The sequence below is a fragment of the Polyergus mexicanus genome, unplaced genomic scaffold (genome assembly GCF_030449975.1).
Source record: "Polyergus mexicanus isolate NDT 795.1 unplaced genomic scaffold, iyPolMexi1.0 SCAF_18, whole genome shotgun sequence".
NCBI lineage: Eukaryota > Metazoa > Arthropoda > Insecta > Hymenoptera > Formicidae > Polyergus > Polyergus mexicanus.
In genome coordinates, this window is record NW_027223338.1 from 2,431,602 (window position 1) to 2,448,737 (window position 17,136).

General features: G+C 41.0%; 1 protein-coding gene across 1 annotated transcript; it reads right to left on the reverse strand.

Moving 5' to 3' along the window:
• Positions 1–827: 827 nt before the first annotated feature.
• On the reverse strand, positions 828–9,417 carry LOC138941302 (uncharacterized). Its single transcript, XM_070310859.1, has 6 exons — positions 9,071–9,417; positions 8,752–8,874; positions 8,459–8,687; positions 4,630–4,927; positions 3,898–4,586; positions 828–2,726 (listed from the first exon to the last, which is right to left on the reverse strand). Exons 1-6 carry the CDS (start codon positions 9,415–9,417, stop codon positions 828–830), a joined length of 3,585 nt encoding a protein of 1,194 aa, XP_070166960.1.
• Between the last annotated feature and the right edge of the window lie 7,719 nt (positions 9,418–17,136).

Below are 17,136 nucleotides of genomic sequence, written 5' to 3' on the forward strand. Positions count from 1 at the left end.
GAGAATCTTGCATATCAATCGCGTTTTTTCGGGCCATTTCGTGGCTCCGTTTACGGGACCCGTGTGAGCCAAGCCGCACTTGATGCTCTGCCATGGCAATTCTTTGAATCGGTCTTCCAAGAAGTATACCTGGCTCATCGGTTTCCAGACTGCCAGGCCCCAGTCTCTCAGAGATATTTTCACCATGGCTGTTGCTGTGTTTATTCCTATAATGAGACCGCGTTGCCAGAGGTTTTTTATTTGGATGGCGCACGGTTCATCTTCCCTCAAGTCTTCGGGCCAACAGTGGAAGAAGCGACTTCGTCGGTTCATCCGGAAGTTGAGCTCTTCGATGAGCTCTACTAGGTCTTTCTCTCCGTTTTTTAATTGGACCCAGAAAAGTAATAGAGACTCTGTGCGAGTTATATCCGTACTTCCAATCGTCCGCGGGTCAACTCGTGGGTGTTGATGTTTTTGATTTCCATTCTCTAAAAATAGGTAAGACTAGGTTGATATAATTGGAAAGTTTTTAAGAGGGGCCCATTGCTTTAGGTTGATGGAGAGGAAGAGGGAAAAGGTGTTTCGTCGTTCTCTTTATAAAATTTATTATTATTATTATTATTATTATTATTATTATTATTATTATTATTATTATTATATTACTATTCTTATTATTATTAATGAACAAAAATAAAATAGAATTTGATTTCCCTTTTTTTTCTTTTTTCCCTTTTTTTTATTCTCTTATCTCTAACGTATAGGTAGAGTTTTCTTCCGGTCGTAGTAGAGGATATACCGCATTCATTTCTATGGTGTTGTGATCTCCTTGTTTGGTGGGTTTTATTGCTTTATTGTTTTCTTGCGGTGCGCTTGGCAGTAGTGGTGGTGATGGTGGGGCTCGGTTGTGGCCTCTCGGGTCGCCTCCGTCTTCCCAGATGTAATAAAAGATTTGTAAGAGAGTCCCAGATTGCTCCAAGTAAATATATGGACCATCCGTACACGGTATGTAAGGCATAACCGTGCACAACTGTGTCCAATATTAACTTGGAAACTCTTGCAATTAGATATATGCCGAGTAATCCAGCACTGATATTCCTGAAAAACAGGAACTTGTTCCAGAATTTTTTCCAAGCGGAAGCGGCTATCTTTTCCATAGATGCTTCATCCAATAAATTGGAAATGGAGCCCCCCTGTAGAGAAGTGGGTCTTCCCATTACTCCTCTTGCTACGGTGTTAAGTACTGACGGTCGTTCGGCCGGAAACATTATATGATCTCTCAGATCTTTTAATTCTTTTTCAGAATATATACCACTAGTAGCGAGCGATCCTGGGTTAATGTACTTCCAGGTAGGCTTGGTTAACGGTTTCATGATAGTAGGTGGTAAGGTATCTATCGGATTAGGTATAAATATAATGTACCATGAGTCTCCTAAGAGGTACATGGCAGGTGCAAATGGATTGCATGCAGTTTGCGTTCCTTGTTGTAGTAATATATGAGTTTGAGGCGTTAGGAAATGTGTTCGATTCTCTCGGATTACTGGTAATTGGTCGTAACATTCATTTGTTCTTGCTAATTTTACATCAACTGGTACACATTTGATTATGTGAATTACTTCTCCTGCCAAAAGAACCATATATCCAGGTCCTTTCATTAGATGGTATGCGAAAATGTCAGGTGCTTGCGTAGCTATGGCTAGTGCATTATGTAACATTCGTTTTTCTAAATTACATTGATGTAATAATAAATTGCTGTATAGTTCATTTATTTGCGTGCGGACGTGTCTTTCTACATATACGAATTTGGAATTCATGTAAGTAAAAATGTCAAGATTTGAGATGCCTGATTGTTTTTTGAAAATAGTAGTACCGCGTACTGTCTCAAAAATTACTAATTTTGGATGCTCTGTTGTTATTAGTGAATATCCATATGTATTGTATTTTCCTTTGCTAGTCAATGCAAATATTGTCTCTTGTGAGGTTAAAGAATAAACTGTTTGAGGATGATCTTTGTCGTTATCTATTATTTTGTATGCGTATCCTTCAAATAATACACCGAAGTTATGGAGTTTGCAAGTATCAGTAGGTACGGGATCCCAGTAAGTATCTCCTCCTTCTACATCTGTACAATGTGTGGAGCCAAATTTACATGCTACCCCGGACCTGAGTTGCACTCGATTAGTATTTATTTTTACATCGGCTACGTAATCTTGCAACGTAATTCTTATGCTTGCGAGTACGATTACGTCTGTCCATGTTCCATAGGGATCGGAATACGCTCCTCCGATACATTCCCCGTCGTTGTCCACACTTCCAGCGAGCGTTATTGGACGAGTTGTAGTTTGATTTGATCTTAGGCCGGTTATATAGGTGTGCCCCATTTGATAAGTACCATAATCGTGCATTCGTTTGCATATATCTCGGGGTATTTCCTCTATGTATGAATATTTTCTGTTATATACGTCCATAGTGTGAGAGAACATTCCGCACCTTTTTATTAATCGGTCTATTTCAACTTTACACTGTATTATTTTCACGGATTCAAATTCATTAATTTGAAGTAATTGTATATATGCTTGTTCACGTTTAACGTTTTGTGGTGAAATGTCACACTCTTCGATAGTTAATAAGGATAATGTTGTTAAATTCGCTGAAGGAGATCCGCAATCGTACCCTATTATTCCAAGAGTTTGGTAAAATTTGTTTAATACTACTAGTATCGCGATTAGTCGTTTAATGTTGTTATTTATCTGAAAGTTTACATAATTATTTCTTCGATAATTATTCCTGATTGGTAGGTTTGATATGTGAAATTCGTAACCGGTTAGGATGTACAATTCGGCTATTCTTTTTTATTCTAATTTTTACGTTGTTTTTATTCAGGATTTCTAGAATTTCATGAGGCCCAGTATATTGATCTCCGAATTTACCTGGTTTTGGACCTTTTAATAAAAATACTTGATCTCCCGGTTTAAAGGTTTGCGGGTTGATTTTTCTATCATAATAATTTTTTGATCTAACTTTGGCTTGAATTACGTTATCGCGTGCGTTTCCCTGAATTGCGTGAAGCTGAGTGACAAGATTTATTAAATATTCGTCGTAATTTGCTAATTTATTCCCAGGAGGTAGAAGTTCGTTCGATGGAACGCGTGCTATCTTTCCAAAAACCAGCTCATATGGAGTGTGCTTTGTTGCTTCATGTACGCTTGTATTATAATTAAACATAGCAAGGCTAATCCATCTATCCCATTGTTTTTGTTCATTTGCGTATTGTTTTAAATATTCGCCTAATGCGTGATGTGATCTTTCTAAGGATCCGTTCGATTGAAGATGGAAGGCTGTTGTACGAAATTTACGAATTTTAAATAATTTTGCAATTTTCTTTATTAGGTCGCTAAGGAAATTTCTGCCTTGATCCGTTAATATTGCTTTTGGTGCTCCAAGTACGCAAATAAATCGGTCTACAAAAGCTTCTGCGATGGTTTCGGAAGTTTGATTCGGTAATGGTATTCCCATGCAAAATTTAGTTAATTGGTCTTGTAATGTCAGAATATATTCGTTTCCTCTTTCGGTTTTAGGTAAAGGGCCTACGATATCCATAGCTACTTTATCAAAGCAAGATCCTGGTGTATCTGTAATTATCATAGGTTGTTTTGTTTTTACTCGGACTAGTTTTTTCAATTGACATTGTAAACATTGTTGTATATACCGTTGAACATCTGCTTTTAAGTTTTCCCAGTAATAATTATGTTTTATTCAGTTATAAGTTTTTGTGACTCCCCGGTGTCCTCCCATTGGTAAGCAATGCATTTCACTGATTATAACGGAACGTAAGTCCTTCGGTGGATATTTAATTAGTCCGTGGCAAACAATAACTTTAGTAGGAGCGTCAACGAATATTGATTGTATATGTGATTTAACGTCATTCCATGGGACATTATTAATGAACTCGGTTTTTGCGATACTAAATGTTAGGCCAGGACACGGAATTGGGCTAGTCTGTGTCCCACACGTTCTCTGCTTTGAGTACTCCTTCAGAGGCGAGATTTTGATAGGCGAAATCAGCGGCGGTATTTTCCACGTCTTTGCTGGGGACGCCAAGATTCGCTCTAGTCGCGGCAAGGAGATCGGACGGTCCCTCTTGGTTTCCGGGCCGGAATGCCCGGCAATCAGCTTTGGCGGGCTAGCGCCGAATAGAGCCTGAAGCCGGTCCTTACTTCGCTGTTTCCTCTCTGCGTGGGAGTCGCTAGTTGACTGGGCGCCGGAGCGTACGTTCTCCTTGGCGTGGCCACTGAATGGTGGCCAGCGGCCGGAGACCACCGGTGAATCAGCCCCAATAGGCGACAGTGATCCGTCACTGATCGTGATTGGGGAGCAGCTACCGGCAATCGTCGGGGAGCAGGTCCCAGTGGAAGACGGCGACCGTGCGCCTGATGTCGTACGGGCGCTGGGTGACTCTGGCGGCTGGGCGCCGACTGATGGCGGACGAGCGCCGGGTGACGCTGGCGACTTGGCACCGATTGATGGCGGACGAGCGCCGGAGGCAGATGGCGATCGAGCGCCTAATGCCGATGGCGGCCGAGCGCCGGAGGTGGTTGGCGATCTGACGCCTAATAGTCGGGAACTGCTTGTATTTAGCGGGCTCTTTTCCACTTTCCTCCTCTTGACCACCTTGTGGAGTGGCGTTGGGCGCGTCCTTCGCCGGATAGCGATTTCGGCTACCGTGGGTAGCGGAACGGTATTCCTTATCCGTGGCGTCGTGGATGGTGGTGCAATGACTGGCGCCGTATTGCTTGCCAATGTTTAAAGCGCCTTGCGCTGCAAGGTAGGCGACTGACGCCAAGAATTTTCTTTGTCCGTCGAGAGTTAGCGACTTGCGCTCGAAAGTAGGCGACTGGCGCCTATAACTTTCTTCGTGACTTGTCGTTTTTTTCTCCGCAGGGGGTCTGACCTATATTTCGGCCGGACGGCTTTTCACTTGCAGGTTGGCCCGGGCGCCTTGCGCCGCCTAGCGGTGCTGCCCGCAACTAGGCGCGGACGCGCTATATGCCCGCCGGACTGCTTTTCACTTTCTTGTTGGCCCGAGCGTCTTGCGCCGACTAGTGGCGTCTCCCGCACTACGCGCGGACGGGCGAGCGCTTGCGAGAAACGATAATTATTTCGCAAATATCGCGCTGCCGTTATTTTATGGTTGCTGTAGGCTGCCACATTGAGTAAAGTCTGACCAATCAGTGCCGATTTGTAGCTGGACGCACGTCGGTGAGCCGTCCGCTTGATAGTGTACGCCGCCGTAGCGACGGAACGTTCACGCACACTACCAGATGTGCGGCTAAAGGCCAGAGCTGATTGGCCAGACTTTACTCAATAATAACTCCTTTATTAAGTATCATAGAAAGAAATGGTACATGTTGTGCCTCCGGAGAGGCACGGTAGTTGAGATGCACGGTAGATGAGTTTGCCGGGAGGAATTTGAGAATTCGGGCTTCGCCTGAGTAGCTCACGGAGGTTATTGATGATAGAGATAGACACTTTTGTAATTGAAATAAATATATATATCTGCTTTATTCGTAAATTGGCTTAATTACACAGTTCCCGCACATTAACTCGCGTCGCGTATCGCGATAGCGGATATCTTAACCAGCGCGTGTCTAGAGTCGAGTTTCGGTCTCGAGACTCGCCTCTCGCTTCTTCGTGTATATTTCTGCCGACTGCGTGGCTATTCAATATTATAATAATTATTGACACTCGCTTTGACACTCGCGACGGTTAGCGATATTACTCGCGTAAAGGAATAAAGATTGCGATATGTAAATTATTGATCTAGACTGCCCGCGTAATATTAATGGTAAAGACTGCCCGCCATTCGTTAGCAGTGGGCCTTTTTATTAACTCCCCTTGGCTTCCCAGGAGGGGGTCGTTTAGCGACAAGGCTGTGTGTCGTGTCGCTTGATTTTGGCAATATCCGGATGCAAGCTAAGAAGTTCTAAGCAGGACTTCTTTGTTTGTACTTTCGCAATTTCTTTATTCTTTTTTATTTCGCTTTTAAGTAGGACTTCTACGTTGCATTTTCGCAATGTCCTTCCGCTTGCCCTGATTTCCGCGTTTTCGCAATGAAATGATTGCACGGTCGCTCGGGCTTCGTCGCGCATTGTCAGCGCTTTGTTCAGTCAACGCTCGTAACGTGATCTGTATTCGCGTTACACGTTGAGCAATCTTATAAAATAATATGTATTTAGAATAATATATTTAATAATTCGTGTATAGCCTGTTCTATAACAAACTAAACAACAGTACGATAAAGATACTAGGGAAATAAAATTTAAAATCGGTGACAAAGTATTAGTATACGACGAGACACTCCGCCGCGGACGATCTAAAAAACTCGAATCTCTATAAATCGGACCGTATACAATAATCGAAAAAAATTCAGATGTGAATTATACAATTAAGAAAAGAAGGAAAACAATGCGCATGCATACAAACAAATTGAAACAATTTATCGAAAATTAAATAAACACTTACCTTATTCGTTATTCAAACGATCGGTAAATGCGAACAATTAAAATTGAAAGTCCACAATAACACAACGTACTTGTGACAATTCAAAAGAAATCATAAAAAATGAGTTGAAACAATTAACAAAATTAATCAATCTAAAACACACGCTATACAAGAGATGGACGAATGGACGTAGAGGCTTCGTCGACGGAATAGGTAAAACATAGCAAATACATTGTCCAGGATAATGGATGCAAACAATAGAGAATTAATAAACGAATAGTAAAACCTAAACCTCTTACAAAATAACCAGCAAACCATTCAACATGTCGCGAAAAATCAAATAAAAATCTTAAATAGTACAATATTACACGTAGACAAATTAGAAAATATATTAAACTATAACGGCAAATTAATAAATAATTAAATCATTATGTTTGAGATAATCCTCGTGAAGAAATAACCAAATATGTTACTATAATCACCGCGATGATAATAGATTTGATTCGAGACGCGAATATCTTATGTATGTACGTAAGGACACGATGCATCCCGTAATAACACTTATCAACGATATCATAACACTTTTAAAAGAAGCAGCTATTCAATTACCTCACGGCTTATATTTCCCTTTCGAAATCCGAAACGATGAATGGTTAGCATTAGAAAAATATGTTATAATAATTATGTGAAGGATCAATCATATTTATTGTATTGCGCTTTCCGCTAATTTCACAACCAGTGTATGATATAATAAAGGTAATCCCACACCTACTTACGACCACAAAAATATATTTACTCACGCGGAAATATGTAAGTAACGAAGTAATAGTAATAATTTATATAATTATAAAAAATAAAAACAAGAAAATAAAACGACCATCGGTCAGAATATACGATGAAGAACCACGTATATCTTATGGACTCTCAAGACGCACATACTAAAGCGTAGTCTAAGTATGCGATTTTAGATAGTAAGAAACGGTTATATCAAATATTATATACGGGAAAAATAATGTATTCGTTAGAATAAGAAAGGGTATAACTAAAGGAAAATGTTGTACCCCCGTTTTTCTTTTTTTAAAGGGGGAGGAATGTTATAGCGCAAAACGGCTATAAGCAAATTAGTATAATTATTAATTATTAAATATTATTTAACATAGATTTTCCGACTATAACTCGAAACTGAGGAAAACGTATAGAGTTACGAGCACAATCGCTGACAAAGCGAGCCATGAGCGGAGACCACGCGATCGCGAGACTCGAAGGACGACGTGCCGGAAATGCAAGCAAAAAATTTACGTAGCTTGCATCTAGGTTTTTTCCAGCCGAAAACGAGCGACACGACCATCTACGGTTCTATCGCTGAACGATCCCCTCCAAAAACTAATCGAAAAGAAGATAATAAAACTACCCACCTCGAACGAGTGCCAGGCAGTCCTAATCATAAAATCACACGAAGCAAATAAAATTATAAAATTATACTGTACCATCGAATTTAATAAAAATAACCACGAGACGGACAATTGTAATCGTTTTAATAATAACGAACGTCCCAGCTGATCTCGCGACGGCAGCCGCGATATCAGGCACGCGAACCAACTCTATACCGCGATAAGCCGAGTTAAAGTGCGAGAAAGAAAAGAAGATTTAAAGCTAATGTAACTGAATAAACGACTTTTATTCTAATACAATTACATATTTAATGAAAACGGCGACAAGATGTGGGACCCTGAGCTCTTAAATTCCAATTTGTTAACGATCCCAACAAAATCTCTGTACCAACAAATTGTTGAATATTCCAACGATGGATGATGGAGTTTCCACGAAGTTGTATGAGAAATCCGGGGTGCAAGGGTGTTATTCCGTAGCTGTTGAAGTATGTGCCTATATCATGCTCGTCGAGGAAGAAGGCGACCCAATGTTCTCCAGGTCGATTGTGGTCATTCGTATTAGCGACGATGGCTGTCGAGCTCGTTCATACTCTCGGGATTCTTTTGGCTGGATAAACTCCCGCATGCCTGGCATTGATGTGGTGCGATGCTTGTAGAATTTCGCAAGAGTTCATTATTTTGGTACGAACGAGCGGTATTATATATTCAATAACTTCGGTTTTTACCTCCTTCAATAGTGCGCCTTTGGTCGTGCCGGCTTGTAACGCTGATTCTTCAATGTCTGCTTGTGTGGAGTTAGTAGTTGCTTTAAGCTTGTTTCTATCCATCAACGACGATAATTCAGATTTTTCAAATTTCTCTTCTTTTTTTTACTAACGATCACTCTTGAAGATATTTTTTCTCTATTTTATTTCTATCGTTGGAAATCTCATCCGTGCTATTGATTTCCTCGTCCTTGTCGTCCTCGTTGTCATCGTCGTCGCCGTCGTTGTCACTGACGTTTGAACTTCAATTATCCGGAGAACCGCAAGTAGCTTGAGTACTATCGTTCGTATTGGCTATATTATTTTGCTCAATCAACCAATATTTTAATTTATATACGTTGCGTAATGGGCACTGAAAGATTCCGAATTTTCGAAATCCGTGGTAACAAATACACAATATCGTCTGCGCACTTTTCCCTCCGACAGATTTTTGAATACGAAGTACCTTCCAAATTATATACATTTTTGGAGAGTAGATTCTTCAAGTAGTTTGCTTTTTCGGTACCTCTGACGTAAATGTAACGTGCTTGTCTTGTTATTTCATGTAGTTGCGTTATAAAATATTTCGGATTAGCTTCACCGTCGTACCATTCGATACTGTGAAAATTTCGTGTGAGCCAGTTGTTTTCATGTCTTACATTTCTTGGTAAATCTCCAAATGAATGCGGGAGCATCATAATCCAATGTCCGATTAATGGAGCGTCAAGCGCGATAATAGCAATTTCCTTGGGGATACATTTCGCATTGGCATTGCGGAAACCTTGTATATCGATGACTATATCCATAATGTGAAGACTGGAGAGCTCTCGATAGCGTGGTTATAATAGTTTAAACTGCTCGCGAAGCATCAACGTTCGTGTCTCGAATGAAACTGAATTCTTTTCTGTTATATTGCGCATTTTTTGATATTTTATGCTGTTGGCATTTTGATTGAATGTGGAGGGGAAAAAAAGGAGGGAAATTTTCCGAGTATTACGTTGTAACGATCAAATACTTGAGCGCGATAAATATCTATCCGACAAAATCGACGATGACTTGATGAGACGAGTCAATTTCTATTACATTATCAAATTTGACGTAAATAATAATACAATTAACGGTCTCAGTGAGAGCTTTCTCGAATCGCATTTCTAATCGTAAACTACCATGTCTCACGAGATTCCAATGTCTCGCGTAATTAGCAGATAGGTCGGGTGTGAGATCAAAAGCGAATAGCGTATAAATCTTGGAATAATCGTTTCTACTTATAGAATTTTCTTCATTCAAAATGGATGCCCGTTCCCACGAAGAGAGTTTGATAAGCTTCGACGTAAAGCGGTTCCTCCGACGAGAAAACTGGTTGTAACGATCCACTAGAAATTTGCATACCGTCGACGTATAGCGAGAAGAAATTTATACCCTAATTGTTGAAATTAAACGGTTTTAATTTTCTATCCCTATTAAACGCTTTATTATTAACAAAGCCGACTATTATTCTTTTCGGAAATTGACCGAGTATTACATTATCTAATGATTCACCCACAACACCACAATGAATCGTAAATGTTTTAACTTCGACTCTCGTGAGCAAATATTTGGCCGTAACTTTACTCAACATTCTAGCATGCGCTAGTAACAATCCTGCGCTTATTTTTGCCCTTCTCACGAATAAGCTCGCATCCAATATATGAATTTTCGACGATGAACCGTTACTATCTATGTTATAAGACAGAACGAATCTTTCGAACGGACAACTTTCAAGCGTACTTCTACATCGTTAATTAAAAATTGTTTTGATTGAAAACGTCGCAATGGAGATGCCCTACTAGATCTAGCGCGCGCCCGCCGTGAATGTAACGCGCCCGTCTCACGAGAGCGAAATTTGGCGATTTTGATTCCACCGGTTCGTCTATTCGATCGAGCAGGGCCGGCGTGACCTTTTGCGAGGCCGGGTTCAAAAATTTTGTGGGGCCTGAATACACATTCAAATCCTACATTAAATTTTACAACGAGGAATTATTTATTTACAAATGCTGTTACATATTATATATTTTTTATAAGATGAATATTAAATAATAATACAATCCAATAATAATATTAAATAATTTTTCTCGCTTTTTTCGACGCCAAATCTTTGATAACATCATCAAAATCGATTGAATTTGCTACTTCACTTTCTATTGACAGAATAGCCAGAGATGAAAATCTCTCTTGGCTTATCGATGATCGCAGATAATTTTTTATTAGTTTCAACCGCGAGAAACTACGTTCTGCTAAAGCCACGGTTACTGGCGTCGTTAACATAATTTGTAATGCAATTAATAAATTAGGATATGCTTCCGAGAGATTGTTCTTTACAGTGTAATTCATCGAATCTAAAGCCGAATAATTGGTTTGCGTTATTAACCGGACAATCTTAATTTCTTCAAACATTTCAGTTCCGTCAAAATCTCCTTCCAAATGTAAGTGAAGATCTTGATAACACTTTAATAAATATTCATCATCTAAATTCCTAATTTCATTCATGTATAGAAAACCAAAAATATTTTGGTGATTTGCATATAATTCGAATCTACTTTTAAAGGATATTAACGCAGTATCTATTATTTTTAAAAAGTAATGTACACGGAAGTATTCTTTGTCGCTGATCGTCGATGATTCATCCTGTCTTTCATAATCGAATAATTTCCGTTTTTTGCCCCTGTATGATGATTTGAAATCTGGTGTTATGTCCAATGCGCGTAATGTACGGGCGAAACGACTGCGATATCAGAAACCGACGAAGCGTCGCTCTAAATTACCTGCCGTTAGCGGAAGCAAGAAAAATGATCCCCGAGTTCGACAGAACCTCGCGACATAAGCTATTAGAATCTCTAAATTCATGCACGTATGCCGTTCAAGACATACATCCCGCGGATGAAGAATCTTTAATCCGAGCAATTTTATATACAAAACTAAGAGGAAAAGCCATGCAGGATTTCGAGACACGAAATATTCGGACGTTCGCCGAATTAAAACAACAACTCGAGATTTGTTACCAGTCTAAACAAAGTACTACGCACTTACAAATCGAGTTCAATTCCTTAAAACAAAAGCCAAATAAAACTGCGCACGCTTTCGGACAACGTGTTGACTTACTAGCGATGAAATTATACGATTCTATGATTGAAGGAGAAGAAGACCATTCACTATCAAAACGCACGATTCAACACATGATTAAAAAACAAGCGTTAATAAACTTTCAAATCGGATTACGCGACGAATTACAAATACTTGTACGCGCGCAACGATACACAACGCTCCAAGAAGCGATAACAGGCGCGAGCGCAGAAGAAAAACTCAGACCGGGAACGACGAGAACAAGTAGTTTTGTTAATAAAAATAAAACTGAACCAATTTACTCGCGAAATAATCGAGGTTCGAGCCCGCAATGCTTTAAATGCGGAAAAAACGGACATTACGGACGCGATTGTCGAAGTAGCCGATACGCGCTTTCGAAACCGGAAAAATCCTTGCGGATAAACGCGATAAATAAATACTGCGCACATAGCAAAAAGACAGGACACAGCCGCGACGAATGCTGGAGCCTAAACGGGAAACCGAAAAGTAGTACAAATAAATTAAAAGTCGGAAATCAGCAAAAAACGCGCGACGAAAATATACGCGACCGAAGGAAATCGCGACAACTAAGAAAGAACGCCGATAGCGCAAGTAGCAACAGCGAAGACGAGCAGAAAGAAGCGAGAAAGAGACCGCGACCTGCATCTGAGTATCGCGTTACGTATATTAAAAATATGCCACGCGCACAGAAACAAACGGGCTTATTGCGAATAACATTAGCAATGCGACAAGGAAAAGACGGAAAAATACAGATGTTGTACGACTCAGGATCGACCATCTCATTAATAAAATTAAAACATTTAAAAAACAACACATTAATACACGAAGATAAAATCGCGCTCACAGGCATAACCGGACATAAAATACACACCATCGGAAAAATGTACGCCATAATCAAGATAGAAAACTATAAGGTAAAACATGCATTTTACGTGGTAAAGGACGACCTTCCGATCGAATATGAAGGAATACTAGGAATTGATTTCCTTCGACAACATTCGGTGTCCTGCGATTATAATAAAAATCAATTAAAAATAGGAGACGCCGTACTAAAATTCTATTCGCTTAACAAAACGATTCTAAAACCGCGCAGCGATACCATCGTAAAAGCGACAACAAATCAAAATCGAATAGGAATAGTACGAGCCGAGGGAACAGCTCCAGGAATCTACCTTGGAAGCTGCTTAGTAGATCCTAAAGATTACACGTGTCCCGTTAGCATCATAAATACAACCGATACGGAAGTCGAGATACAGACGCCGAACGTCACCCTCGAAGACATAGAACGCGAAATCGAATCTAAAATACATACGGTAGAAACAAGAAAAAATTTTAAGTATACTAACTCGAGACACGGACAAATCTGACAACTACTACGCACGCAACATTTAAATACGGAAAAAAACAGGCACTCCTATGGATACGCGAAGAATATTACGATACATTTCAGTTGGACGGAGAACCACTGACGTGCATCGCGACGGTAAACCACGAGATAAACACGCGCGCCGACACCTCGCTGGTGAACACGGTGAGACCGTATCGTCTTCCCGAGAAGCACAAGACGGAAGTAAATAAAGTGCAAGAAATGCTAAAAAACGGCATAATCCGAACAAGCGCGAGTCAATGGAACGCATCCTTACTGGTGGTACCAAAAAAGGCCGACGTATCCGGAAAACCTAAGCTCCGAGTAGTAATAGACTTTCGGAAGCTAAACGACTTAACAATAGGCGACTTATTTCCAGTTGCCCAATATCACCGATATACTGGACTAGCTAGGAAACGCTAAATATTTTACCACACTAGACTTAGCATCAGGATATCACCAGATACCGATAGCTGAGCAAGATAAACAAAAGACAGCTTTGGATTGAAAAATGCGCCAGCAACATTCCAGAGACTGATGAATTCAATTTTAACCGGAATGCAAGGACTTAAATGTCTAGTTTATTTAACATCACACATCGACATCGTCATATACGGATCAAGCCTAGAGGACCACAATAGAAGACTCAAGGAAGTACTACAGAGACTCCGAGAAAATAATCTAAAATTGCAACCAGATAAATGCGAGTTTTTGCGTAAAGAAGTAATTTATCTAGGTCACATTATTTCGGAGAATGGAATATCTCCGGACCCGTCAAAGTTAACGGCAATAAAAGAATTTCCGACGCCGAAGAAAGTAAAAGATATACAATCTTTCATAGGACTAGTCGGATACTACAGAAAATTCATAGAAGATTTTTCAAAAATAGCCAAGCCACTGACGAAATTAACAAAGAAAACGGAAAAATTCGAGTGGACAATGGAACACCAAAATGTTTTTGAAATATTAAAAGAAAGATTAATGACTGCGCCAGTGCTAATATACCCAGATTTCAATCAAGAATTCATAGTGACCACCGATGCTTCCGACTACGCAATCGGAGCAGTATTGTCACAAGGAAAAGTAGGTAATGACTGACCAATTGCTTACGCTAGCAGAGTTTTATCGCGAGAGGAGCAAAATGTAACGCGGTCACCTCGCTCGACGCTCGGATCGGCTCGTCGGTGTCCGGGTTCGAGAGGAGGGGAGATTCAAGCTTACGAAACACAATATAAGTAGAAACAATAGTTTATTTGAATAAAGATATGTACAAAGTGGCGTGCAGGGCCAGGCGATGTTGGTCAGCGTGCGGTCGGCAGAAAGCTGGTGTCAGGCGCGGGCGTGCAAAGCGGTACGCGACGAGAAACGCAAGGCGGTGCGCGGCGAGAAACGCAAGGCGGTACGCGGCGAGAAACGCAAGGCGGTGCGCGGCGAGAAACGCAAGGCGGTACGCGGCGAGAAACGCGGCTTAATCGCGATGGTGCGGCTTTATTTACAGACGAGCTTAAGATTACGGCGCGGTTATAACTAGCAGGCTCTTAGGTCTAGCAGGCTTATTTCTAGCGGACTTATTATTAACAGGCTTTTACTACGACGCGGTTAGAACTAGCGGACTTATGGCTAACGATCTTAAGGCTACGACGCGATATCTACAGGTGGCTTATTACTACGGTTAGACTAGGTAGGTGGGTATTGCCGACAGGCCCGAGTGTCACGTCGGGTCCGGCCTTGGCAACGGAAACCGGCAAAACCCGGTAGGGCTGAGCGAAACCTCGGCCCGGGTAGGTGCTAGGAGCCGGCGAAACCCGACAGGGCTAAGGGAAACCTTAGCCCGAGGAGCGGTGACAGGAGCCGGCGAAACCCGACAGGGCTAAGAGAAACCTTAGCCCGTGGAGCGGTGACAGGAGCCGGCAAAACCCGACAGGGCTAAGAGAAACCTTAGCCCGAGGAGCGGTGACAGGAGCCGGCGAAACCCGACAGGGCTAAGAGAAACCTTAGCCCGAGGAGCGGTGACAGGAGCCGGCGAAACCCGACAGGGCTAAGAGAAACCTTAGCCCGAGGAGCGGTGACAGGAGTCGGCGAAACCCGACAGGGCTAAGTGAAACCTTAGCCCGAGGAGGTAGTAGGTACTGGTCAGGTCGGTGTCGGGAGCTGGATGTCGGGACAGGATCTGGTCCCAATGCCTCGGCCGGCCGGGCTTATATACCCGGCCGGGGCCTCCCACTATACTGTCGGCCCGGGAGTGGGGTCGATTCCGCGTGGGGACCGTGAGCGAGATAAGGCGAGTCGAGAGCGAGAGCGCATGCCCAGCGAGATAGTGCGCCTGGTGTGAGCGGGATGGTGCGTGTGGCATGCGTGCGAGCGAGAGAGCGTGCACGGTGGTTGTGCGCGCGGGATAGGTAGAGTAGGGTAGAGTAAGCGAAGCAGATATGTTATGGTATGTACATATATATATTTCGCCGTAGTAACGGCCCTGCCGTTACAAGAATTACAATACAACAGAAAAAGAATTACTAGCAATTGTATGGGCTGTAAAACATTTTAGGCCATATACAATATATGGTATACGGTACGAAATTTAAAATCATAACCGACCATAAACCATTAATCTGGTTATTTAATGTAAACGATCCCGGATCGAGATTGATCCGGGATCGTTTACATTAAATGGATGATGGAGACTAAAGCTTGAAGAATATAATTATGAAATCATCCATAAGGCCGGACGAGCGAACGCGAACGCCGATGCACTGAGCCGCAATGTAACAAGAGAAGCGAATAAAACAAAAGAGGAAGAACGAGAAACCCTCGCAATAAAGGAAGAAACAAATTCCGACGAAGAAAAAATATACACGGAGGAAGACAAAAAACAGATATTATATGAATATCATGATGCACCCACAGGAGGAGATCAAGGAATTGAACGAACAATAAAAAAAATCCGCCTAAACTATAATTGGCCAGGAATAACGAAAGATGTAGAAAAATACATTGCAAAATGCGAATTATGCCAGAAAAATAAATTATCGCGAAAAAATAAACTACCGTTAATAATCACGGATACGCCCACTAAACCGTTCGAAAAATGCGCATTAGATATTGTAGGACCGCTAGCAATCACAACAAACGGAAATAGATATCTTTTAACGTTCCAAGACAATTTAACGAAATTCAGCAAAGCAATACCGATTCCAAACCAAGAAGCGAATACGGTCAGTAAAGAATTCGTTACTAAAATTGTACTTGAATACGGAATACCGGAAAAAATTTTAACGGACCAAGGCACAAATTTCCTCAGTGAAATATTTAAAAATACATGTAAATTATTAAAAATAAATAAAATACAGACAACTGCTTATCATCCGGAAAGTAATGGCGCGTTAGAACGATCGCATCGAACATTAGCGGAATATTTAAGACATTACATAAACAAAGACCAGACAGACTGGGACGAATGGAAACCGTTCGCAATGTTTACATATAATACGACGCCACACACAGCTACGGGATATACACCCTTCGAATTAGTATACGGGCATCAAGCGGACTTACCTACGTCACTGACGAGACCGCCTAAACCGACATATAATTACGATTACGCGCAAGAATTGAAAGAAAGATTAATGTCAACGAGTCAGCTCGCAAAAGAGCATATTAAAGAAGAAAAAATTAAAGCCAAAAAACAGTACGACAAAAGTACTATACAAATAAAATTTAAAGTCGGCGATAAGGTATTAGTATACGACGAGACACTCCGACGCGAGCGATTTAAGAAACTTGAATCTCTATGGACCGGACCGTACGTAATAATCGAGAAAAATTCGGACGTGAATTATACAATTAGGGAAGGAAGAAAAGCGGTGCGTATGCATACAAATAAATTAAAACAATTTATAGAAAATTAAAATACGACGATTTGCAAAACACTAACGACAAATTCTTCATACAAAAGCAATTCGTATATCCTATGGCGACAAGCGGAATAACCACAGTTATTATAATAATATTAATAATTTATATAATCACAAAGAATAAAAAG

What these genes read in the sequence shown, in the direction of transcription:
- LOC138941302 (XM_070310859.1), bottom strand. Translation starts at nt 9,417, where the DNA reads ATGGATATAGTCATCGATATACAAGGTTTCCGCAATGCCAATGCGAAA. An exon ending in TATAATTTGGAAGGTACTTC is followed by an intron (nt 8,875 to 9,070) that starts GTATTCAAAAAT and finishes GGATAATTGAAG; the next exon opens with TTCAAACGTCAGTGACAACG. An exon ending in AGGTGGTCAAGAGGAGGAAA is followed by an intron (nt 4,587 to 4,629) that starts GTGGAAAAGAGC and finishes CCCGACTATTAG; the next exon opens with GCGTCAGATCGCCAACCACC.